The sequence below is a fragment of the Sebastes umbrosus genome, chromosome 5 (genome assembly GCF_015220745.1).
Source record: "Sebastes umbrosus isolate fSebUmb1 chromosome 5, fSebUmb1.pri, whole genome shotgun sequence".
NCBI classification, from domain to species: Eukaryota; Metazoa; Chordata; class Actinopteri; order Perciformes; family Sebastidae; genus Sebastes; species Sebastes umbrosus.
The window spans coordinates 16898001-16925897 of NC_051273.1; the positions used below are offsets into that span (position 1 = coordinate 16898001).

At 41.1% G+C, this 27897-nt stretch overlaps 1 protein-coding gene and 1 long non-coding RNA gene across 2 annotated transcripts in view; both read left to right on the forward strand.

The window, feature by feature from the left end:
• The window catches only part of agbl4 (ATP/GTP binding protein-like 4), a 320866-nt gene that overhangs the window by 195544 nt on the left and 97425 nt on the right, over positions 1-27897 (forward strand). The window contains exon 6 of the mRNA XM_037769115.1: positions 19948-19987. Coding sequence (XP_037625043.1) covers positions 19948-19987 — 40 coding nt within the window. The remainder of the gene's footprint in view (positions 1-19947; positions 19988-27897) is intronic.
• LOC119488009 lies at positions 13276-13748 on the forward strand. The gene is made up of 2 exons (XR_005206848.1): positions 13276-13312; positions 13657-13748. It is a non-coding gene; the product is annotated as an uncharacterized LOC119488009 (long non-coding RNA).

Consider the following 27897-nt stretch of genomic DNA (forward strand, 5'->3'; position numbering starts at 1 on the left):
TATTGCAATACTCATGTGTATCGATATTTTCTTACACCCCTAGTCAGTATACGGTATGCTTTCACATTTCACATTTTTGGCTGGACTGCAGAGGGCCAGCCCTACAAACGCAAAAGTCTGCACTGAGTGAGTGATGAGGTACAAGAAGTTACACAATTGGTCGGCCAAGTGTTGGAGTTTCTTCATTGGCCGTTGGCTCTTTCAAAATGATGCCCAAATGAACCCGTCCAGCGCGACGCGTCCGGTTCACGAGACTTGGAACAAGCTGTCAAACTAGGCGTTCTAAATTATTTCTAAAATGAAACAAGATTCAGCAGTGGTGTAGCCTATTTCTCTTCTAAAATGTTTTCAGAAGTAGATTTTGGTGGATTGTTTAGAAGGAATAACAGAAAATTTACGAGCAGGCCACCATGTTGTTTCCTGTTGGAAACTGCAAGCAGAAAACCAGGGACCAATCAGGTGCTTTCCACACTCGTCGGACCTGGTGGACACGTGCCGCTGGATTCAACAGTATAGACATGACCACTGACTATCTGTGTAACAATTTAGCCACAAATTCACAGACTGACCATACACGGTCCAGCTGTATACTCAGTGTTTTTTACAGTCTTTTTTTAATCTATATTACTCTGTAGCAGAGGGTGTTTTTTTTTGTAAATTAGATGTCTCCAACATGACTTTGAGGGCCAGCAAGGGCAAGGAAGAGTTACCAGGTTGAGCAGATAACATTGATTTTGATCAAGACTGAGGAAAAAGAAATACAGAGAGAGAGAGAGAGTGAGAGAGAGAAGAGCAGGCTGTCTGCAAGACATCAGACTTTCTACTTTTCCTCAGATCAAAATTACAACCTGAGATGGGAATGAGAATTTTAATTAGAACTCGGGGCTATCTCATCTCAGAGTGTGTGTGGAGCTAAAAGACTAATTCCCACCACACACTCGCACATCCCCCACCCCTACCTTCACAGGCCACTTTGTCCGTTATTTAATAGGCTCTTTGTTATCTATCTACTTGGGTTTGCCAGGTACTTAGAGCCCCTCCATTGGAATATTAGGTATTCTGATGAGGCAGGCAGCTGTGTGCTCCACGCAGATGGTGCCTGCTGTAATCAGCACTCTCAAAAGAACGGCTCTCATATCTCCCCCAAACTTATCCTTTTTTATGATTACAAAACACAGAGCCGCAAATTGTTATGAACAAGATAGATATATTTACTGGCAGCATAAAATACAGTGGCGCCCAACAATTCAATCCCTTTCAGGTTGATTCGTATTGCTGAGTGCACTCTCTTAGATGAGGACATTTGGTAATAGGGACCATGAATAGCATTCAAATTCACCCTCTCCAAATGGGGGTATTATGTGATAGAATTGGTAGAAATAGAGACCTCGTAGAAATGCTGTGCCGTGTGTTCAATCTGTTTGTCAGGTTGGTCAAGGGCAGAGTCATAACCGTAGGATAGGCTGGGCTGCGGTTGATGAAATCAATTGGTTAAGAATCAAATATCAGCACAAACGAAACCACAAAAATACTTAACTGTGTTAATGACACTCCAAAACATGCGAGTGGAGAATCAGACAGCGTTGGTGCTGTCAGTTATGCAAGATGTGGAAAAACCATCTGGCTTGCACTTTCTGACTAGACTATCTCCGGATTTCATTTACACCTCATAATCAGATTGCATATAAAGCGCTACCCTCCTGCAAATGAAAATTGTGTGAACATCAGCTTGTTTAATTACAAATAACTGAACATGCATGATTTAAGCAGGAAATATGATGCACACATATAGAGGGGGTGGGAAACAAAATCAATTCACCTATGTAATGCTATTTTTTTTTTTTTTTTAACGATTTTGAAATTGATTTTTTAATGCCAGAATCAATATATTTGCTTCATTTGAGTCTATGCAAAGGTGGAAGGAAGTTACCGCTTTTATCGTTGTAGTCTGATAAAGTGATGCCGTATCCGTTCCGTATCTGTCAACCAAAACAAACAGCAGCCGGCCGCAGCAAGCCAAAACGATAAAGTAGGAAAAGGCGGAGGGTCCGTGTGGATACGACCTGCACCCTCACATTTTAAATCCAAAGTGGTAAACACTACACATACAGTAAAGTATGGAAACACTTTGGGTTTCACACATTGCCAGGAAAAGCAGAGCTAGACATGATGGCTAAAGCTGCATGCTAACTCTGTCAGAGACAAGTAACGTTATCATATTACGGTAATGTGCGGTCAAGACAGCCGTCACTCACATCTCCGTTGTCAAATCAGCCGACGCTAAACAACTGTAGAGCACCAATATACTGACATTTATGTTAAATGCATTCAAACTGCCTCGATGGAGCTGACCATGGATGTATAAAGAGAACGGAGCTGACAGGAGAGTTAGCAACAGACTTGGCGATGTTAGCGGAAGTGTACACGTGTGACTATGTCCAGTTTTCAGAAAAAGGTGTTTACAAAGGGAACTGTATTATATAAAATACATATATGGAAATAAGATATATTCACCAGAAGTGTAAAACATTACATGTTCCTTATAAATTAAAAAGAAAATACCACTAATTTGTGAGGGAAATGTCTTTATTCTTTGATTTTTGGGTTGCTGGAAAAAATGTAATAAATGATGCCTGACAATGACTGATATATGTAACTTCAGGACATCTCTGACTACATACATGCTGAAATCAAACATTTTAATGTATCAATTTAGATATTTTCCAAAGTAAAAGTCCCTAGAGTGTATGAAAAAAGTTTACAAAAATCGCAATAAATCGTAATATCGAATCGCAATATTTGTAGAATCGTAATACCTAAAAATCACAATACATATTGAATCGGCACCCAAGTATTGTGATGGTATTGAATCGGGAGATAGGCGTATCGTCCTAGCCCTAACATATAGCATTGCATATGATTTATTTTGTTTATTTTGTATGTATAATATGTGACTTGCATTTATAGCTAGCATCTGGATCGATATGTTGATTAAACAAGGATAGTTGGAACAAGAGGAAGGTGTAGAGGCCTGTTAATACAACACCTTTTTATGGATGCTGTGATGTATTTGCCTCCATTCCCAAACCCAAACCCTTTTTATACTGTATGTGTGTGCATTTGAGTATTTCCAGCATTACAGAGAACAGGGCAGTAAGCGTTGTCAGGTGTAGGCTGGGACCTTATCAATGAAGCGGCTCAGCCTGTAATTAGCGCTATAATCACCTCCCTAATTCAACCACTGCTCAGCGTCTCTCCCAGCTCGCTGCTCCTCTCCCTCTCCCTTCTTCTCCCCGCCTCTCACACTTTGTTTCCAAACAACACTACTCTCTCACACCACCCCCATCTCTTTCTTAATCTTACTTTTCTCTCATTTCTCTCTTTGTTCCTCCCTTCTTCCCTTTCTTCTTCCCAACCCGACACCTCTGTCCTTCACCCGTGTGGATCTCAAGCCAAATGAGTGAATTCTTCTCATTAGTAGTGCGTTGGGCCAACGCGCCCGCAGGGAGACAGAGCGATCTTAGTACTGAACAGCTCAGCAGAGCTCTGAGGGGTCAATGAGCTGGTTAAGGAGTGATGTTTAATACTAGACTGGGGGATGGGGAGGTTCATAGTTTCCTTCACTGGTGCCAAGGCGATTTACTACATACTGTATGTATAGGCAAGTGGGAATGTATGCACAAACAAACCCATTAAGAGAGTATGGTCGAAGCATTTAATGATATCAATTAATTTAGTCGCACTTTTGCAAACAAACTTACACAATTATTAATCCATAAAGTATAACAAAGTCATTAAAACCAAAAAAGGGGACTTGAAAATGTTCTCTATCCACTCCACTTCACAGAACTTCTTCAGGGCTGCCCATTTCCAACAGTCCCCAGCCAGTATCTTTATCCAAAAAGACCATAATGTCATATCCATTATAACTCTTTTCCTTCTTTTTAATGCCTTTCTGAAGCATTTTTTTATTTAAATTTTTTTTTTTGCAGTAGTATCACAATTCTTGAGGCGTTCTTAAGTGCAAAGACCAGATGGGGTATGGAGTGCCTTTTCAGTATTTATAATAGTGGCGCAGCCAAACAAGCACTCCACAAAGAAAAGAATAACAAACTGTACTGCTAAACAGGACAGACTAACCACATCACCAAACAGTAGATGCTTGTGTTTAAAGGTTCTCTCTAAACGAGATCCAAATCATTAATATAGCAGCAAACAACTATGTGCTATGTAAAGATATAGAGGAGTAATGTCTACCTGAGCAGAGAATGAAGTCTCGCCCTCTGTGTGTGTTGTAATCTGAGCTTCTCCTCACTTGTTGATATCGCGCATGCTTATAGTGCATGTTGGTGAATGTGAGCGTGCCCCACTGGCTCGCTCACAGCCGCAAAATAATTGCTCTCATATGGTGGATATTGATGACAACAATAATCTTTTTAAGCTAAATTGAAGGCAATTTTTCCCAACAATATAATTTCTAAATAATATGTCCCCTCACAGTCTGCCCTGTAGCCTGCTGATGGAGCTATGTCATATTTGGCCAACTGTGTTAATAGCTTTGAGCACCTCTGATAGGTTATACAATTTATTCTGGAGCCAGTATTTAACATATAGTAGTATCATATGCAAAATATACTATATATTCCTGTATTTTTCTAAGCCTCTGTTAATGGTATAAGACAGATGCTACTCTGTGCCTTTGTGTATGTGTGCATGCATGTGTGGGTATGTAAGGTTGAGTTTATTTGTGTTGGAAAGAAATCAAGAGGAAGTACAGCTGTCTATCTGTGTTTGGGTATGACTGCCAGAAAAGGCCTGGGGAGATGTATTGTGTGCACACACACAGACACACACAAAACATAATGCAGCCACCATGGGGCCACTTGGCATGTAGCCTTTCTTGCGCTGTTCTGTAATGTGATTTGTCCCGACTATTGATACCCCAAAACACCCTACTCCCCCCCCCTCAACCCTCTCGTTAGCCCCCACCCACCCCACTTCACCCCCACTTCCAATTTCCACACTAACCCAATTAGCATCTCGTCAATAATGCTCAGCATTTCATTTTGCTGCTTTAATTAACAAATTCAATTTGCTCGAAACTGCTGTGAAAACAAATTAAAAGCACAGCAAATTAAAAGCCCTCAGTTCCAGCGGATATAGCTAAGGTGATTACAGATGCGTCAAACGACTGTTTTCATGTTTGTTTTATCTCAGGAGAGGAAAAGAGACTCCTGAGAGGAGGGGAGACCTTGAGTGAGGTGCTAGGGCAGTTTAAGATCTGGAACTGCACGGGAGGGGAAACTAGGGCTGGCAAGAGGGTGAGGTTGGTGTGGTGCGTCCTTTTCCACAGGGAGGCACCACTACCCATTAACAACATGGATTCTGTCATAGACAAACGTCTTTTACACACAGACAAAACATGCATATATGAGTCTTCTCCAGAAAGGCATTGTTCAAAATCACCAAAACTAACACTAGTTATTATTTTAGTTTTTTACACATCACGTTGTGGTAGGGCTGGCCAACTGACACAATTTCTTTCACACAAGTTCCACGGTGGCAGTGTGCCAGGTGGATGAGATTCGGCCTAAAAGCCCTGACGCGCCAAGCCGACGGTCAGCCGTCGGACAGTTTGGGGCCGTCGGTGAGCGTCTGTTGCCCTAGTTTTTGCGGTCTGTCCCGCACCTACCGGGGCGTTGTCCGGTCTGGGAGTTCTCCGTGTTTTCGTCTGAGACTTTAACCCTTTCACGGTGTGTATTCAGTTCATGGAAGTTAATTGTAACATTTTGGTCACCTAAAAATATCTTGTTCAGTGTTCGGTTGTACTCAGCTCCACCCTCTCGTGTCACTTCTGGTTGCAAAAAACCAAGGTGGTGACAGCCAAAATGCCAAACTGGAGGCTTCAAAACGGCAGTCCACAAAGAAATGGGTGACGTCGCGGTGACTACGTCTACTTCTTTGAGTGCACCCCTCATAATGTGCTTATCTTAGTTAATGTAGTGGGATCTTACTTTATCTCGCCATTTATTTTATGAACAAGTGTTATTACATTTTCAACTGTTGAATGTGCTGCTTTTATTTTTTTGTGTGTATCTTCTCCTCAATGTGCTGTTTACCTGTCTTCATTCTGTCTGCCTGCCTGCTTTTCTTGTCTGAACGAAACTGATAGCTCGGTTGTTTGGCCGCCTTGGGAAACACACAGGCCTCAAGATTCCCAGCAATCAGCAGAAAGGCAATGCCACGTATTAGATATCATTCTGGCTGCTATCCCTGTCTCGCTGTATTCCGACACAGACGGGTTATATAGAAGTAGAGCAGACATGCTGCACAACAGCACTACTCAACCTCTTGACCAGCCCGGTTCACACACACACACGCACACACACACACACACACACACCGCTAATGGAACTGGCCGTAAGCCAGGTACCTGTGATGGTCAATGCAGCTTTGTTTAGCTCTGATGTTAAATTGATTTTTAGGTTCCAAGTCACAAGGCATTGGCAGCAAGCTGACCTTTTCCTGACAGAGCGACAGAGAGAGAGGGAGGTAGACATACTGTACAGCACAACTTTCGCTCAATCTTTCACTGCTTGTGAGCACTATCCTCATGTGAATTTGTCCTCTTCAAATGAGTGTCCTTTGAACATCGTCCCACTCCATCTTCTTTTTATTTTGTCATTTCATATCCCAGTATGTCCCCCGTGCTTATCATCTCCTCTGTTTTTTCTCAGCTCCACTCCCATTCTATAAGCTGTGATTAGAAGTTATCAGACAGCAAACAGTGCACCCATCTGGTCCAAACGTCAACATCTGGAGAGGGTGTTGGCTGTTTTGACATGGGGGAAGAGACACACACGAGTCTCACATCTTGCAGTTTAATTGTATGTGTGTGTGTGTTGTTGTTTTTCTTTGCTGCATTTGTGTTTCAGTGCATCTCCCTCAAACTCTTTCACCCCTTCCTCTTTCGCCTCCACTAGCAGCTAATTATTGTCCCGCTTAATTACCAGTAACACGGCAGTCCAGCCTGATTCAGCTTTAAAGAACTATTCAGCACTCCATTCCGATACCTGATTGAACTCGGCTAAATGGAAAAGTTGCTGGAGAAAACGCTTTAGTCACACAACATTTTGTTTCATTCCTTTTCTAATATGTCTCTCACTGTCTGGTTACTTGAAGATAACAGACATTTGAATTTGTTTTGGGGGATATCATAAAAAAATAAAAAATAACAGGTTCTGAAATGGGAAAAGGCGGCAAGACACGAGAGAGGAGAATTGTTCCAGGGCTTGCACACATACACATCCAGCACCCTTGTTGGATCCATAACGGCAATAAACCAATAGGAACATACACGTCTCCTGACCTTCAGCTCCAATTAGGCCCCGAGAAGAGATGGGTGAACTTTTCAACCTTACATCTTGTCTATTGATACTCCAATCGGGTTGGTCTGAAGGCAGGGTGATCGGCGAGTCAATATTCAAGTTCACTGTTGTGCAGGAGTTTCAGTTTCAGTCCTAGAAACTTTAAAGGTTTGTTGACATCACTGAAAAGGAGTCCCATATGGAAGAATCTCAGTTCCATTTTCCATCTCTCACAGTTGATTGAAGACCCCTAACAGAAAATGATGGAAATATAAGACTATGAAACCAAGGTGGAATTTCCACTATACTTCTGGCACTGTAGTGTTTCCTAAAGATAAAAAGTTTTAACACACAGCAGAAGATACCACACACACTGTAATATAATAGAACAGCTGCTCCCTTAAACTTGTTGATGAAGGACACCGTGGCTTCTATTTTCTACTGTGATGCAAGACCAGTAGTAGTAGACCAGTTTTCATATACACAGATATTCCCATAATAATAGAATAAAAGGAAACGGACATTGAACTGCTTTTCACGGTCATTTCACTGGTACAAAATAAAATGGCGATTGTTTTTAATTGTTATGGTGACAACTCACGTCAGTGGGTTCGTAAAGTGTGGTCGCAGCTCGCGGGGAAGAGAGTGCACGCAGCTATGCAGATGGATGGCTGTCTAGTTAGCTAATGGCTAACCGCCCGCGTGAGCAGTGTGTGTGTCGCGGAACCTTTTGCTTTCTATTTCGGCGCCCATGTTAACAGGTTAGAGTTGTCAGCTGCATCTCCACTAGAGATTCGAGGTCTCGTCTATTTTTTGCGTAAGCCATGCGCGGTTCACAACAAAAATAGACAGTGAGAATTATCTTTTGACAGTATATTGACATCAGACCAGCAACATTACTAAAGTTTCAATGTCTATATATGTCGAATGTCACAGACATGAAAAAAAGTAAAGATTTATTTTTAACTCAACACTTCCTGCTTCCGTTTCAAAATAAAAGCTTTTTAGCATTTTTTCTGTGGACAGAATGCCTTCATTTGTTAACACAAGACCTTTATTCTGAAATATTTGCAGGAGTGTTGTGGAAAATGCAGTGACTTGCAGGGTTCCATGAATTAATAAAAGTACTGGCTTTTAATTGTGGGTTATTGCTATTATTTACAAATGAGCATACGCTTCTTAACATGAGCTACTCTGTTTCACATTAACTACAGTATACAGTAGACCTTTTAACAGAACAATCCTAAAGAAATTACTACCGTTTTGTAGTATTGTAAAAAGTAATCTAGTCCAGAAAACGGATAAGTTGAGTATGATGTGTTTTAAATGAGTAATGTTCTTCCCCTGTAACAGCCAGGCCTTGATCTCTGCTCAGTAGTGCTGTGGGGTTGTCCTGACTGTGTGTCTACTGCTGGGAGGGCATTGATTCAGCGTTTGCTGGTAAATACCAGGTCACTACACCTACACTCCATCAGGCAGGGGTCAATCACAGCCCAATGGGGAAATGATGATAGGCCCTATAGTCCTTCTCTGCGTGTGTGTATGAGTGCAGCTGTGTGTTGAGGTATCGAGTATGCTATCAGCGTCCCAAAGTCATTGATTGGTCCCCAGTGTCAAGACGCTGTCATTGATTCTTTGCCAGGTCACAGAGGAAACTCCTGGCTCAGCAGGGACTCTTAGGTTACCCATCTGTGCACGCATGCATCATGCAGAGGCACACACCCGATATGTGCAAAACGGATGGTAAAACTAGAACTCTACAGTATATAAACAGTTGGACATATTGTAATTTGCAGCAATTTTCAGCCAAATCCACAAACCTCCCCAATAATTGATGCTATGTGACCAATGTTTCTAGAGCTGTTAAAGTCTCTAGTTGCTAAACATAATTATTGCTTCTCACATTTGGATTAGTGTGGTTCTATGCTGCACAACTCCTCTTGTTCTTGTAGAAGATCCAGGAATGTCTTGAATGTTGATCAGGGTGACATGGGCCCTCTTATGGAGCCAGACCTGGTAGCTGATGGGCAACTCCACATGGAGGCCAGCCAGGCTCAGCATGGTGAGCCTAAAAGAGATGCATATACATCAGGTGCAATGTCCATTGACCAGCAGACAAAGGCAGAGGCCTTCTTGGACCGAACAGTTGGGCAAATGGCGCTGTCTCTGAAACCAAAGAAATTGCTGGAAAACAAATTCAGCACACTGGCCGGCTTTACGTCCACCGAAGACTACCTATTGTGTACCTTGTATCCAGAGAGGTTTTTCATGACGTGAAAGTGGACGTACTCACCAAAGACATCACCCATTGGTTTGTGGACTGCTGTTTTGAAGCCTTGAATTCGGCATTTTGATCGTCACCATCTTGTTTTTTTGCAACCAGGAGTGACACGAGAGGGTGGAGCTAAGTACAACCGAACACTGAATAAGACATTTTAGGCGACCAAAAAGATTACAATTAACTTTCATTAACTAAAAACATACTGTGAAAGGGTTAAAGTTGTAAGACAAAAGCTCCCCGACAACGGTGTGGTAGCGACCTGTCAATCACAAGGTAGCCACGCCCTAAAGCATACCCTGCTTTATGGTCTATTTGACTCTAAATGGGACCATAATTTACTAAATGAACATCATGCTGTATTGAAGAAGACTTGAAACTAGAAATTGAGACCATAAACTCATGTTTACAATGTTTACTGAGGTAATCAAACAAGTGAGAAGTAGGGTCATTTTCTCATAGACTTCTATACAATCAGATTTTTTTTGCAACCAGGGGAGTCGCCCCCTGCTGGTTATCAGAAAGAATTCAAGTTGAAGGCACTTCAGCATTGGCTTCACTTTTCAGAACCGGATGTTGCCCACTGGTTTTACTGTGTAAAGCCATCAGTAAAATCCGCAAAAGAGCTACCAGTCAGTGGTCAGCCAGCAGATGACTTTTATTGCCTTTTGTTTAGCCAAAACACATCTACATGTTGTCCAGAGCTTCTCTAATTAAAGGTGAAGAGATTTGTTATCCAGTTGTCTGTCACAGGCAGTAATGCACTTGTCAAACTTGCACACTGTCAGTCGAACATTGATAACACACCCGCTTTAGAGAGGCCACAGGCCAGCCTCGCCTCAGAGTATGGGGACATTTTATTATCATCTGGTTGACAACACTGCGCTCGGCCGTTATTGGCCCACTGCATCAAGTTATTGTCTTCAGAGTGGAAGTTTGAGCATTGGAAAAGAGACAAGTGGGGCGTCACGGTCATGCAGCCGAGACCCATGGGGTCCTTGTTCAAAAAGCAGGCGACCTGACAGACTGCTTATGACAGAAAGATGGAGGACGGGGTCCTCACAGCCAGCTTAGCTGCTCTTTTAATTGGTTTTCATGAATATTTAATGAAATCAAGATGAAATTGAATCATGTTTTTTAACTGCTATGAGAAAAGGCGGGCGGCGTGGCGTGAAACGACTCAGTGCGTGTGTCTGTATGACCGTATGCATACAGTATGTGTGTGTTTGACCGCATGCTTGCATATTCATGTGTCAGCAGCATCAGCTACATGTATTATCTGTGCATACCTGCTGTCGTGCACATTATCAGATTACTGCAGTGCAATAACGGCAGCAGCAGGGAGGACCGTGCGCCCCGTGCAGGTGGCCGTGGCTGTCCTCTCCCTCCGCTCAAGAGAGGAAGCTGCTCTCCGCTCTCAGAAGGAATAAATGTTTTATTTGGTTTGTTGTATTTTTAACCAAGGGCTCCCGGTCACGCAACAAAGCCCTGCTCTTCATCCTCCTCTGCTCCCATCCTCTCTGTCCTCCTCCTCTCAGCGCCACGACACACATTACCTGACACTGTCGTGCAAGTGGAGACACGATCACATTTCTGCTGGCAAGTAGCCATTTCTCTACAGAAATGAACTGATGGTGATTTTTTTTCTACTTTCAGTGGTTCTCCTGTCAAATTGTTGTGCTACATTTTCTCTCAAGTCCAACAAATATTAATATCTATAGGTCTAATCTCTGCTGTGCACATTTTTTTTTAAATATAAAAATATTTGTCGATCTTTAACTGCAGTATTGCATTTTATGATTTTAAAAAGCCTTACATCCTGAACACCTGTATTCCTCTGACATTATGATGTACTTGATCTTGGTGCTAGACAGCCACACCCAAACCCTAAAAAGCTCATCCCATTAGCTCAGTCTTACCTCACCTCTCCTCTTTGCTACCAAGGGACGATGACTAAGATGCAGTTAGGCACACAGACAGCGTTACAGATCAGTCCAAGCATTGTGTGTGTGTGTGTGTGTGTGTGCGTATGTGTGTGTGTGTGTCTGGGTTTAACTGTGTGAGCATACACAGAAGTGAAAGTAGTGACTCAGACGAGGTGCCAGATGAGGTAGACAGCCGAGATGAGATGAGAGGACCAGAGGAAGATGGAAGATGAGTCAGGCTGTTGACAACGATTCTCTCACTCACAACCCCATCAAGCATCGACCCTTGCCCTGACCCTTGTTATATGATAGGGGTGGTGTTTGTGTGTGTGTGTGTGTGAGTGTGTTTATGGTACACAGGAGACAGCAGTGGGTATGGATGCAGAAGCTTGTTTCCTGTACGTGACCTCATCAAGAGAGCACTATGGGATCACAGCACACAGCAATAATTAATGCACTTAGCAAGCTGTAATGTCAATGTTGTGTTTAGACAAAAGGCCACCCAACATATTAAGCAATGTTCCTTTTTTAAAGCAGCTCTAATAATTTTTTTTATATATATATTAACAGAAAAAGAGGTAGTTTTTAGAGAATTACCTCTCCGCTCTGCTGTTCCCCTCAACTCTACCGAGGGATTTAGCTTCTTTCAGCTCATTGGTTTGGTTCTGGTTTTCAACTTTTACTGTTTTGTTCCACTCTCACTGCTCTATAACAGCGTCGTTTTCAGCCACAGCAGGCAGCAAACTCTAAAAACCCACTGTACTGTACACTACCTGCTCAGCATCAAACAACAGACAGACGGAGTTAGCGACTAACTGATGAACATAGTGGAGCATTAAGCAGCTAAAGAGCCGGCGAGCATTGGTGGAGAGTAAAACAGAGCTAAAAGGAGTGTTAATATTTGGACTTGGTGGCCAGAAACATGACTCCAAATGAATGGTAATAATACTAATGTTATGTATCTGCTGGCTGCGTAAATAGGCAACTGTTTGCTAACAAGTTTTCCATATCAACTTAAAGGATCATTGTGTAGCATTTAGGGGGATCTATTAACAGAAAATGGAATATAATATAAATAGTTTTCTTTAGTGTATAATCACCTGGAAATAGGAATTGTTGTGTTTTTGTTACCTTAGAAAGAGCCGTTTATATCTACAAACGGAGCGGGTCCTCTTCACAGAGCCGCCATGTTTCTACACTAGCCCAGAATGAACAAACCAAACACTGGCTCTAGATAGAGCCGTTCTCGTTTTCAAGTGTTTGCGTCGGCCACCTTAGTTCTCCTACATGCTTGGCACATGGTTTCAGATTGCAACCTCACCGCTAGATGCTGCCAAATAATACACACTGCACCTTTAAAAGGTATATGTCAATGTTGTGTTTTCAGCTTGTTTCCACTTCCACCAAGTGACCAAAGAATGATTATCACTGATTCAGTGTACGATTCAGTGAACATTTTTACTAGATCATGGTGGTAACAGTCAATTTGATTAATTCAGAATAACTTAGTACTACTATTACTATTACTACTACTGATAATGATAGTTTTATTACTATTATATTGCCTCGAAATAAACCTTCCCACATAATATAATATTTCCCAACTAATCAATTTTTTTCTTAAAGATACAGTGTGTAACATCTGGCAACATCTAGTGGTAAGGTTGCAGATTGCGTGGGCCAAAATTGTAGAAGAATTACGGCAGCCGAGATGAAAATGCGAATGGCCCTATAGAGTTGTTGTAAGAGTAGCGTAGGTCATTTGGAGAAAAGCGGATCTAGTGTAGGGTATGTGTGTACGTGGGAAGTAAGTGGTAAAGCAAGAGAGAGAGAGAGCAGCGCCGAATGTTTGTGAGCAAACAAGTGAGCTAGTGTGGAGCAGATGATAGTTAGTTTACCTTTGAGAATATCAAGTGAATGTACAGGGGAAGTTGCAGTTTGTGCAGAAATAAAAGCTGCAGCTCTTCAAGACCAACGGAGGTTTCCTGTGTCTTGTTTTCTGGCGGTTGAGTGGAGTGACGGCAGGGGTTAACTCCGTAGCGAATAACGTTATCGACTCCGGCCCAAGCAGGAAAAATTAACACAGTGGTCTGTCCGTTCTGGGCTACTGTAGAAACATGGCGGCCGGCTCCGTGAAGATGACCCGCTCAGTATGTAGATATTAATGGCTTATTCTAAGGTAACGAAAACACAACAATTCTTATTTTCAGGTGATTATACACTAAAGATAACATACTTGTTAATATGATATTCCATTTCTGCCAATAGATTCCCCTAACTGTTAGACACTGGCCCTTTAAAAAAAACTGAAACCTGTGCAAGTAGTTGGATGGTGGCTGTGTAATTTAGCCATATTGGCTTTAAATTAATTTGAAATGAGCTACAAAATGATGGCTGGGGTTTTAGTTACTCCCTCCTCCCCTCCCTGATCGCTCCTCTGCCTCTTCTCCTCTCCTTCCTCTTCCCCACTCTCTCTCTCTCTTTTCTCTGTGATAACAATCAGCAAATATGAAAAGTAAATTCTGGAGGAAATGTTGGCAAATGGGTTTTGGGTAGATTGTGCATGAATATTTAATTTAGTCATAAAGTAGGGGTTTAGTACATTAATGGCTTTTCCATTGCTGTCACTCCATTTGACCCCCCCCCCCCCTCCCCTTCTTCTTCTTCCCTTCCCACCCAGATTAGGATGGTGGCACAGTTAGCTATCTGCTCTGCTGATTGGTTCTGTTAATGACCATATTTATACTGATTAGAACATTATAGATTTCTTCAGGAGGGCGGGGGTTGTCACACTCGTATTAGAAGACTATTTATTAAATAAGAAAATGATTTTTCTTTTTTTAGAAGTGTTCAAGACAGACTAATAGAAACTAAGAACGAGATAATCTGATAAAGACTTTTACATAAACTGAGCAGTTTGTCTTTTAGTCAGAATATCAATTTTACATTGCTCTGAAGTCTTTGCAATATTGCATCTTTCCACTTATGAAGGTAAAGATCAAACTTTATCAAGATGTGCGCTCATAAAACCTCCAAGAATAGAAGCACTGGCTTCCTGCTCTGATAGCATGCCTAGAAAAATAAAACTAAATTATGTTCTCATATAACAGTGTAGCTATTTCGAGATAATTCCAGTCCCTCGGTCTGCATCAGTATTGTTTACTGTGCTGCCGGCCACAGAGCCCCAGAGTCCACGCTGGCTGGCTAGACTGGCGTGACAGCTGGAGTGGCCGTCACCTCTGGCTCCCAACTGCTTCCTTGTTTTCTGACCTGATAACACTTCAACTGGCAGGTCCAGTCTAGATTCACCTGTGGTAAACATCTGTGTGCCTGAGTCAGACAGCTTTTTGCAAATAATGATTTAACCTTCTTGGAGTTCTATACAAGTGTGTATCAGGTCAGTCCAATTAGTATCCGTTGAGCTGTCAGCTATGAAAAAAACTATAATTTTGTGGCATTCAAATACCAAAAGATACTGACAATAATTTCATAACCGTGTGAAGTGAATCCCACCAACCTGGCAGTAAACCAATCAATAATGTTATCAATAATACACACTTTGTTGTGGGTTTAATCTGTTACAGTGGGTGTTTTGTCATCATGGTAGAGGGAGGGCAGCGGCCAGCCGCTCTGAGGCCGGGCCGGCTCCAACCAGGGTGTGATCCCTCAGCTCTTGGCTGTGTTTGATAAAGATTAATTCAATCCTATTTTCTGCCCTGAAATGCTTTTGCTAATGTAATTCTCTCGGTGTCAGATCCCCCCACTCTCTCTCTTTGTGTGTGTCTGTCTCTCTCTCCCTCCTAAGGAACACTAAGCACCTTATCCATGTTAAGGACCAACAAAAGCAGCAGGAAGAGAGAGCAGTGGTAGTGTGTTGTAATTCTCTACCACAGATTCATTATCTGCGTATAAGTACTGGCAGGCTGAACGGCGCTCACGCTTCTCAACTGCTGCTGGTTGTGTGTTTGTGGATGCATCAGTATGTGTGTGTGTATATGAAGATGACTTGTGAGGATTTTGAAAATAGATTTTAAAATGCTGTCGGGTTTAGAAGTTTCTCGGCATGTTGTGAGCACATATGTGTGTGTCTTCCTGATTCCATACATCTACGGTCAATCATATTCATGCCATAATCTGAAATGAGGAATCATTTTTCAAATGATGCTTTAATTTAGCAGTCTGGTCGAGTTTCACTTGCAGAGAGCTGGAGAGCCAGTAGAGGGTGCTACACAATCCAAGTGATCATGTAATCAACCTCTTCTATTTCCTGACAGTTTGGACAGGACAGATCTACATTTGTTTTTATTATATACTATTTAAAAATAAGTTTTAAAAAAGCAATGAATACAAGGTGTGTTTGCTTGTAATAAGTAAACAAAATCTGCCAGTGGAACAAATGAAAATTAGTTTTGTAAGATTTCTTGAACTAAGATGTAATATTAAGGTCTTTCAAGATAAAAAGAGATCTTGAAATTAGCTGGGAAAACTCATTTGAGCTAAATTTCACTAGTATTAGGAAGAGCTGTGTGTCATAATAAGCATGCAGTATTTTTTTCACTTAACAAGATATTCAAGATGCCTTGTCTAAAAACAAGTCCCTATATCTCACTGAAATGTTACTTATTAGGGGATTGTGTCTTGTATTGTGTTATGAGATATTTTGACTAGTAATTAGACAAATATACAAAGAGATTTGTGTTTTTGGTTCTTACATTTTTGTCTTAAGACATGCAAAAGTTGAACAAATGGTTAGTTAGTTAGTTACTGCTGTACAGACAGAGTAGGATTTGCTAAAGTAGTCGGAATTGACATGTAGTGTTTCTGCTATAAACAAACGTGTGATGTCGTATTTCCTGGTGTAGTTGAGGGTGTGATAGTGGCCAACAGTAGTTGTTCTAATCAAGGTTTTATCCCCTGCAGGCTACAGCAGCAGTGAGAAGAAGTAGAGGTGTAAATGTTTCTCTGATGTTATTGATTCCTGCTGCGGCTCCATATCTGACTGACTGCAGAGAGTCAGCGGCCTCCACAGGTGGCAGTAGTAGCAGTGGGTGTGGGTGTATGTGTGAGAGAGAGAGTTGGAGGTTGGGGGTGGAGGCCATGTGCGTGTAAATGTGTGTGTGAGTGAGTGTACAGTATGTGTAGAGGTGGAGTGTGTGATCTCAGCTTGCTCTCTTGTTGTTCTGTGTCTCATGTTGTCACAGTGACCTCTACTGCTGACATGGTCAGCTATCCATACCTCCTCCACCACACACAGTATCTTAACAGGTAACCTACAGCCCATACTGTGCTGGTATAGTTACAGATTTAACTGAAGGCAAAATAAGAAAATAAACCTACTTATCTAACACTCAAATTCAAACATCGTCCTTCTGAGGAAGCATCTTGTTTCTTTTCTGGCTCCCCCCCACGCTGAAATGACCTTCACAGCACAAGCATCATTCACCCTTTTCAGTACTTGACTGAAGACTCAGCTCTCCAAAAATCCTCTCACACAACCCTTCTGCATTGAGTAGTATCGTCGCCACATCTTTCTCTTCATGCAATCTTACAATAATTTTCTTTAAAAAACAAGCATTCAGTCTGTCTGTCTCACTAGCTTTTATTTTTATTCTTTGCTCACTTTACAGTCTGCATTCATACTCAGTGAAACATTTAAATACATTTTTAAAATACATACATTATATTTTAATTTATACATATATAGCAAGATTATTATTTATGTGTTTATGTGATAAACTTTAGTTTCAAAATTGAAGTTATTTAAGTTATAGAAAGGGCTAAGACCTTATAAGTTTTTACTTCTGTCTACTCCTTTTTGAACATATATGTATTTAGCTTATTTATAATTTGCTGTATAGGTTTACTGTTCATTTTATTGGTGATTCTTGTTTAGTTTTCTTATTATTTGTTACATGTTTGAAATAAATCTATCTAATCTAATCTAAATTTAAATTAAATATACATAACAAAATAATCGTACATGCATGAACATGTTGATAAATTACTTCTATTGCTTTTAAATCATGCATTACTATATTGTTTTATATAATATAAATTAACTTTAAAGGGGCATTCCACAGATCCTAGGATCCAGTGTTTTACAGCTTAACCAATACTAAGGACTAGGGCTGTCACAATATCAGATTTTTGCCTCAATAATAATAATAATTCTATCAGTCAAATTCATCTTTAACTTTGTTTTTTGCGCGTTTTGTCTCTTTTTTGACAAATTAATTACACACAAAATACGAGTATAGCTGTTGGGGGAGGGAGAAAAAGCGAGAATGGAAAGAAACAGAAATTATTTAAGAGGCGCTGGATTATTTACACGACATTATCATATGTGTATTATTAACATGACATCAATATTTTAATTATTTTTTTGTTTATTTTATCTGTTTCACACAAGTCCCCAAAATTTGATGGAAAATACAACGCTAAATCACCGGAGTATCTTTAACTTTATAAGCAGAAAGAACTCAAATTAGACAGACAACACAAACCACACCCTAATATAACCTATAAAGATATTCCCCTTCTTACCTTTAACTCTAAGATTCGTTTTTTTAATGATTGAAAAAATGTCAGAGCACTACTATTAACGTTTCATTCTGTACTATAACTACAGCGTTGGTGAATTTGTATTTAAAGTTATTCCATCGTTGCACCCAGCAGACTCCTCTCCACTCATATTGTATATTATAAATCACTCTGAGTTAGAGCATCTGCTAAATACTAAATACTGTAAGTGTTTAGTAGCCTATCAGAGAGTCCCACTCCAGGCAGCACTGTATATGAGGAGAGATGCTGAGAGTCTCTTTGCTTATCCCTCTCAGCTACTGGTTAGTGTGGTGCTTGAATATTAATGGAGTCTGGTCCTAAAAGCTGGCTTTGACTATGACCTAGCCATACTGTGTGTCTCACACACACACACACACACACACACACACACACACGCACACACACACACACACACACACACACACACACACACACACACACACATACACACAGGCCCTTCATCCTTTCCTGGGATGTGAAGATCTTCTTTCCTGAGGGACTGGTAGATGAGGAGGGCTGAGGTGTTGATTACTGCAGTGCTCAACAGTCAAGTGTGTGTGTCTTGTAAGTGTGTGTGTGTGTAGCGAGGCAGCAGGTTAAAGACAGGGGTAGCCAGCTAGCACCTCCTCTAGACTCCTTCTCAGCTGCTGGAGACATCAAGTGTAAAATTGCACACACTCTTTCAAACACACTCCATCAAAAACCAGGAGGTCACACTTACATTTGCGCACTCACACACACAGTGTTGGAGAAACCACTTTGAAAATATAGCTGTACAAGCTTGTAGATTCTCCACATTGGATGTTGAACTACACCAAGACTTACCTTAACAGAAGTATGGTTTAGTTAGGAAGTTATTCGGAAGAAGTATCTCAAACTATTTTGTAAAAAATGATGACACTGTGTCTCTTATTCAATATAAAATTGCAAAAGAATTCTACTGATAGCTAGAAGTCATACGGGACAGCTGCAGCACAGCACATATTAAAGGGGACATATCATGAAAACTATTTTTTTCAATGCTTGTGCTCATATATTTTGGTATCTGGAGTGTCTACCAACCCACAAACTGTGAAATAAGACAACCCAGTCAGTTTATTTTTTGGGCTGCCTAGATCAGAAAACATGTGATTCAACAAGCCATTCAGATTTGGCTCCCCATCCTATGTCACATGCAGGCTCATTAGAATATACCGCCCCCAACTTGAGAACTACCTTTGCAAAGGTGCACCATATTTTTCTCGCTAGCCAATCAGAGCAGACTAGGCTTTTTTCAGGAGGGGGTCTTAAAGAGACAGGCACTAAAACGGAGCGTTTCAGACAGAGAGTGAATGCCGGTATATTCACACAGACAGTATGAGGAAAATAAAGTGGGTTTTTTTTAACATTAAAGCATGTAAACATGTTCTTGTAGAATCCCAAAATACAAGTATTAACCTAAAAATTACCATGATATGTCCCCTTTAAAAAAACAAAAAAATAAGCTTCTAGAAATACTGTCCATATGTGAATTGAACTAGCATTAAGCTACTGTGCTGCAAAAACTACTTGTACTACTGATCAAACTAATCCAAAAGATCTTTTCATTTCCATTCTGTGGTCCAGGTTTACTTCCTTTCAGCTACTGCATTACGTTACATTAAACATTGCAACAGCAAATACAAAGGGGCCCATTTAGAACTTTTATGTTGTCAAAAGGTCTTTACGGTATATGTGAGATTGATTAATAGACTTTCTGCTAGAATGCAAGATATTACCTATAATTGATGATCATTTTATGACGTTTGTTTAACTTTCTTCTCTCTTTTTCTTTCAGCAACAACGGCGTCTAGACCTGTTGACCATTACCAACACTGGTAAGTCCCTGAGATCTTATGACTTCACTTTCATGCACCATCCACTGCTCTACTCCTCTCTCTCTCTCTCTACATCAACACCACTCCACCACTGATGTACAACTGCACTGTGATGCTCCCATAGGAAGCTCGGCATCAGTGTGCTTTCCATGTTTTTCATGTGGCTTGATATGGATTTGACAGAAACATGCCAGTATATTTCCCTCTAACTCACTTCTACAGTAAATGCTAAAATGGTTACAAGCTGTTTTCTGGATACTGCTTTCCTACACAAACATAACTGCTCAGTTGGGCAGTGGGACGAGCACAGATAACATGGTGCTTGTGTTGTGGAAAACCCTGAAGCGGAAGCACTGCTGATTTGATGGCTGTTGGTCAGTTACTTGAGCTACTCTATGTGCGTTAAGGGATGCTTAACGTGATGCATTAAATGTCAAAGAAGTATTGCCTTGAAGCTTTTACACTGGGATAATATGGATCCAATGAATTCAGTTATATTCAGTCACATAAGTCATTAGGAAAAACGGCTGCCCCCAAGCGTACATCCGTGTGTGGGTTGTACGAGCATATGTGAGACTTTGTACTCATTTTGGAATGAGTAAGAGATTAGTCAACAGGACAGATAACAATCTAACAGTACCTGTCGACTGTCATAATACTTCTGATGAAGCTATCAAGTGGTTCTTCCGGGATGGATTACTTTTGTGCTGGTGTCACTGATTATTACTTTGTGTTGATGAAGACATCCGAACCAGTTAATGGGTTTGTTTTGATCTAATTATTAATTTGATCAAGTTTCTCATTATACTCTTACTACAGTATGTGCCAGCCGCTGTGCGTGATTGAATAACTGTGACTGTATATTAGTGCATGTATGTGTAAGTGTGCACCTCTTTGTTGGAGTGTATGTGTTGCTTGTTTTTATGTGCGTAAAGGTTACTAAATGCGATGTAATGTAGGCTTAACCTACCGTGCATGTTAACACATTTTACTTGCTATGTCTTAACAAGATGCTCTCTAGGGCTGCACCTTCTTAGTCGATTAGTCGACTAATCGGTCACCTCAAACTCGTAACATGTAGCATTCAGACACGCATATGGTGCTCCAAGTTTGACTGGGTGTGGAAACATGTCAGAAAGTAGTTGCACTGTTAGAGATCCGTGGTGGTCTCGTAGTAGAGAGGCAGCTGTGAGAACGAGGCGATGGAGAGCAAGGAGAAAGTCGAAAAACGGGGGAGGAGAAACAGATGGGGACGGCGAGGAGGATACAGAGACCCATATGCCTAAAGTATCTGGATGATCTAATATGCTTTGATTAGAATAATGCTTATGTGAGGCTCATGGAGACCGGGTTAATTTAGCAGGTTTACGTTGCAGCTGTTCCTCAGGTCCCGGGCAGAGGCAAGACTCGCCCCCGGACTTCAGAGGACAACCAGAGAGAGAAAGAAAGGGATGGGAAGAGAAAGACTTTATAGCAACACCTTTGTATGGTCAAGAGAGAAAGACAAAGAGGGAAGGATTAGATTATCATATATAGAATGATATGATTCATGTCCTCTATTGTCTTATGTCTTACAGGTAGCATCATGTTGCTATCACCATGTTTTAGGCATTTGAATGTGGTTTACTTGTTTTTTGACTCATTAGATCAGAGGGTTTATTTTTCCTAATGCTTTGAGGTTGGTAAACTCCAGATGGGCTGTCAAATGTGATTTACTCAGAATCACTGACTCTTGTCTGGCCATTCTCATAAAAACACTCCATACCTGTTTCGGGTGAACAACACGTTCTCGTCTGAGCTCGTCACATAGAGGCGCTTTGTCGCTCCCCTTGGTGTCACTTTAGGTTTAGGCAATAAAACCACTATAGTTAGGTTTAGGGGAAAAAAGTACATGGTTGGGCTTAAAGCTACTACATTTGTAAAGTGAAACTGAACGTTGTGAACACGGGACACGATCGAACAGCTGATTGTAATGTGAAAATGAACCTAATCTCCTTGATGAAAGCCTTGTGTTTGTTGGACCCATCCACCTCCCCTCCTGCCTTCTCTGTGTGTCTTTTCGCTCTTTAAACTACGTCACCACACACCTGGCGCACTTGGGATACATTGTAGTTAATGGAAAGCTCGGTGCGTCTCATTCAGGCGCTAAAGGGTGCCCTGTGCGGCGGTACCACACTGGGGTGAATGCGCCACTCATTGCTCTTTGCTTCTGATACTCAAACTGGAAGCTGCTCCAGAAACATTGGTGAATTTCTTCCAAACCATCCACTAAAATCAAGTTTTGAATAAATTCGAGGCGACAAATAGGCCACTGAGTTTTAGAATCATGCAGTATTTTATATCTATAACACACAATTTAAATGGTTGTTACTGGTTTTCAGGACTTTTTAGATACTGCAGGGTACATCATCATGTAAGCCCAGACTCTTTCTCTTCCACCACTGTGCTTGCTTTTCTTTTGTTGTGTTGCACAAAGTGAAAAGTCACAGGAAGTCCTTCTCTTCCATTTAAGTTCCTGCCGCCTTAGAGGTCTCAGTAGGGCCTCATTATAGTGCCTAAATTGATAGCAAAAAACAATCAAATTTAAATGAAATCTTATGCAACAAGGAAAGGAAAAAGTAAAGAGATCTGGATGCTTTGCAAAGCTGCTGTACCCTCCAAGGTTATTTTAATTTTGCCCTGTCTTTTAGCCAGTATGCAGCGTCAAACTTTAGCACTCTGTGGTCTCTTACTGTAAATGAGGTAAAATGGCACAACAACCTGATAAATACTGAGTGGAGTCTTTTTTCTTTTGCTACAAAGTTTTATTCAGGTGATAATAAAATGCCCTGTAAAAATGAGACTGTTAGAGTCACTATGACATCCCATTGAATTAATCTTATTACAGTTTAAAACCTTTTTTTATGCCTCTGTGCCGACGACAGTCGTGGCTGGAGGCATTATGTTTGTGGGTTGTCTGCCTGTCCGTCCGTCTATATGCCTACATCCGTGCGTCCCATTCTTGTGAAGGTGATATCTCAGAAATGCCTTGAGCGAGTTTCTTCAAATTAGAATGTGGTGGTCAAAGGTCAAGGTCACTGTGACCTCACGTCCGTCCCATTCCCATGAAAGCGATATCTCAGGAACGCCTTGAGGAATTTCATTACATCTAGCACAAACATCCACTTGGACCAGGAGGCAACCTCTGGGTCTTAAAAGTGAAGCCAATGTGGAAGTGCCTTAAACTTGCATTCTTTCTAATAGCCAGCAGGGGGCGACTCCTCTGGTTGCTAAAAGAAGTCTGATTGTATAGAAGTCTATGAGAAAATGACCCTACTTCTCACTTGATTTATTACCTCAGTAAACATTGTAAACATGAGTTTACTCATATACTCTTGTTAAAGAGTATAGAAGCAAAGAGATGAAACTCCACAGCTTTTTTGACAACAGCCACTGCTGCCATTTTGGACTGAAAACGCTTATTATATTTATAATATTTTTATTGTTCAACACAGGCCATTTTGGTAGAGACATTAAATATGACAATAGAATAGAAACAATTTAGTTTCACTTTTCTACGGCCCTCTAATATTGCAATAGAACAACAAACTGACTTTGAATTCTTGGCAATACAGGTTCTTTGCTTTTGTGTCACTTCTGGTTGCAAAAAGACCAAGATGGCGACATCCAAAAGGCCGAACTCGAGGCTTCAAAACGGCAGTCCACGAACCAATGGGTGACGTCACGGTGATTACGTCCAGTTCTTACAGTATATACAGTCTATGACTTGGACTCAAGGATGAACTGATTCGAATTTGGTGTTCAAAGGTGACCTCACAAAACACGCTTTTGGCCATAACTCAAGAATTTATGTGCTAATTATGACAAAAGTATAATAAGGATAAAATGATGAAGTGACAAAAATTTTGGACAGAAATGAGTTTTAACTTCAACTTGACTGGTTGGAGGAGGCATACAACCACGAGGCGCTAGTTCTAGTTTTTACTCTGCATCTCCCTCTTTGGATGAGCTTACATTATATTCCAGTAGAACTCGCCTCCTTCGGGGTTTAGTCTAACGCTCATGGAGGGGCCCTGGATAGACTGAAATAGCTTTCAATTATTTCTCAGTGAAAGGTTTCTTCCTCTGACCAGTGTAGAGCTCAGTGTGCTGTGTAAATTATTGCAGGTCATTATTCAGGCTGTTGTTACGCGTGGCCTTGAAGGGAAGTCTATTATATTCTTAACTTGGCGGACATATTTTATCCTGCCCTGCTGCTTATTACTATTCACAGTAGGTGAGCGCGCACACACACACACACACACACACTGAACACGGTGAAGGTTATTATGATGGCTGTATGAAGAGCAGGTGAGGCTTTCAGATGAATGACTCTGATAGGGAAACACAGGCAGGACACCCTCTCCTCCCTGCAGATTAAAGGAGTTTCCGCTGCTTCGCTTCCTTTCTCCTTGTCATCCTCTCACGTGGTGCCTCTCTCTCTCTCTCTCTCTCTCTCTCTGCTGTCGACACCTCTTCCTCTGCTTGTTTGACTTAGCATCTCTCCTTATCTTCTCCTATTTATTAGCGATCTTATATTATCACGTTGCCCTTTTTGTGTTGCATTATTCCCTCTTTCCTCTATCCGTCACTCACCTCTCTCCGTCTCGTCTTCATAGCATTGACAGCAGGAGGAATCACAGGGTGTGAACAAGCTAATAGGCTCAAGCGGCTTCGTAACGTGCTGAGAGAAAGAGATTCGATGAGGCTTCTGCCCCCGCTGCTCTGTTGGCCTCCGTCTCTAATGGCGTTCATTAGCTACTCTGAAGAATGGTTCACACTTACACATGTGTTCGCGCACATGTAATTGACTGTATATATTCTTTACATGTAGCTCTGATACACACACAAAAAAGGGCACTGTCTTTTTCATTTCACACACACACTCTCACTCCCCCACACACACACAGACCCACTCAAACCTCACTCGGCCCTCTTTAATTGGACACTTGAGCGGCGCACGGCTGCATCTGGCTCCTGTTGAACACAGCCTGACATTTCAGACTGCTGACCTTTCCAGCCCCGCCACAACTAAATAATGATTAGTCCTGGCAACTGTTCCACCACAGCAGCAGCAGCAGCAGCAGCAGCAGCAGCAGCCAGGTACACACACACATGTACACAAACCGCACACACACACAGGTGCAGGCAGCATAAAAACAAAACAACGAAAACACCTGCACGGGAGGCTTTGTCTTTTCACAGTGAGAAAATGGGGTGCAGACATTGATTCGAGAGGCCATTGTCATTCTTTTGGTTTATCGATTAGATTGTCCTTTTCCATATCTGCAGTCAGCGCCCAATAATGTGTTGTTCTAAATTAACTCTGCTTGCCTCTGTTTAGTTTCTCCCTTCCCCTTTATGCGCTCTCAGCATTACAGTGGAAAAAAAAGGTCAATCATATTCATGAGGTCTGGGCAGATTTGAGAGGACGGTTGTGTGTGTGTACACATTTTTTAGGTTTGTGCACAGATGCGTGCAGCATGTGTGTGTGTCTAAAGCAATGAAGCAGCGTGGAGATAATAGGCAATTCTCAGATCTATCCTCTCACTTTCTTCTTTTTCACTCTATCACTTCTCTCTTTGTGTCTCCATTTCCCTGCTGTTTCTGTTTCTGTCAGAGCAGAATGGAAATGCTCTTTATTAGAGCCTCTCTTTCTTACAGATAGTCTTTGTGCTTCCGGCTTTGCTCTCTCCAGACAAAACCACTGTACGTATGAGGTCGGAGGTCACGTCTTGCACGGCCAGCTGCTCACATTCAAACGCTGTGTCTGAATCTTTTATTCTACATGTGGAAATTGAAGTATGTAAATTTAGCATGTGAGTGGTAGTTTACGTACAATATGAACAAAATGATGGAGCTGATGGTCACATTTAATTATTTCAGCCGTATTGTTTCCTTTGAAGACACCCTGGTCAGGGCATATGTTAAAACAAATCAGACATCAAAGTAGGAAAAACAGCAGCTCATGCTGCTAAATTCAAATTTCAATGCATATTTAAAAGAAACAGCTACATCTTTTGTTTTTCAAGAGTCCAGTAGGATATACAGATGAAGCATTGAATGCACAAACAACAAAAGCACAGCTAAATTGTACGGTATTAAATAGCTTCCGAAAATTAAGGCTGCACAATTAATCAAATTTGTATTGAAATCGCAATATGGCCTATTGCAAATTTCAAATTGCAGGATTTGAAATACTTTCAATTTTTGTTAAAGGCGAAATGTGTGTCAAAATTCCATTGTAAATTAAATATTGAGATGTCCTCGCGTACAGATCATATTCTACAGACTTTAATAAAACTTTTTTTTTGGTACACATCCCTCAAAAATCACACCATAATCATTTTAAGTTTCATTACAGTTCAAGTTTTTCAGTGTAAATGATAATAATGATGTAAAAATGAATTCAGTCCTACCCAAAATCACCATTCTTTCCCACCAGTGTGCATCATATTACTTGGCCAACAAAACTGGAAATTTTAAAATGCAAGTACATCTCTGGTGGTGATTGGTACAATATCTTTACTGTCACAAGTACATTTACTTTACACACCACAGTAGCTGATATTGACCTGATTCTCCAGATGGTTTGTTTACACAGAACCATCTTAGAAGCCGTCATTGGAAACTGTTTGGAAAAGGGCGGGTACTTTCAAAAAAATACTTGGCAGGTGATTGGATGAATCATCTGTCAATCAAACTCTTGCCAAAGCTAGTCGGGAGAAGAGCGAAAACATCTTTTGCATTGGGAAAAAGCCTTCAGTGCCGTTCTCTGCTATTCTTTCAGTTAAGAAATACTCTCCTGTTCTGATATAACTGATGCCATTGTTGGAACGAATCACGGTCAAGCTGATATACCCAATTCTACTAGTCAGTGATGAAATAAATATAATTAATTTGAAGGAACCTTCAGTGTGCTGGAACAAATTTGGATAAACAGCCATGATTTGGAGGTTAAGTTATTACTTTATCTCATTCTACAACTAATGAATGAAAGAGTGAAATGAAAATTTCTGATGTATTTCACAATTTCATCAGTACTGTAGAGATGAAAATTAGGGTTCTACCGGGACGACACTCACAGTTGCTCAAATTGCCAGGAGGAGCAACAGTTAATAAAACAAATACACAATTGGGAAAATAAGGAGCCGTGGAAATTAGTTTGGCTGTTATTGCAGAAAGTTTGTTGTCTGCCTACCAAACTTATCAACTTAAACAAGACAAGTTTTAGGCTCCCTTGGGTCTTGCATTCTCCAGGAAGCACCGGCATTAACGGTGCCTTTCTATTTGCATAACACGTGTCAGAAAACGGGGATTACTTCGAAGTAAATAGTCTGCAGTATGAATGTGGGGTCAACAGAGTTTCCTCTAATTTACACAATGCACCAGCCTGGCCTTCTCTCTCGTTTAATAGCTTCCATTTCTTCAGATGAAAGTCTCTGGGCAGCCGTCCAAACAATATAGCGATATATCATGTATTTATGTCTTTGTTGTGCTGCTGCTGCTGTTGTTTTGAATATGATGTATTTTTCTATGTCCTCTTGCAAATTGCACTCATGGAGTTCTGTCACATCGCTGTAGTAAGAGTTTCCCTCCCGCCACTAAATACGAGACGCTTGCTTCATGAAACACAGGGAGAATATTTAAAGTCTTTGCGCTGGCACCATTCCTATTTGACTTTGAAGAAAACACGTTTGTGTCAGAACGTTAATCTTTCTTTCTTTATTCTTGCAGATACATGAAAGTTAACCCCTCGTATGTACTAGTTTCTTTCTTGTTCAACTGTACAGACTTTCATCAGCCGATCTTTATCTGCCGGACCGATCTCCCCTTTTGAGTTACGCTGAAACGTACACTCATTTATTAAG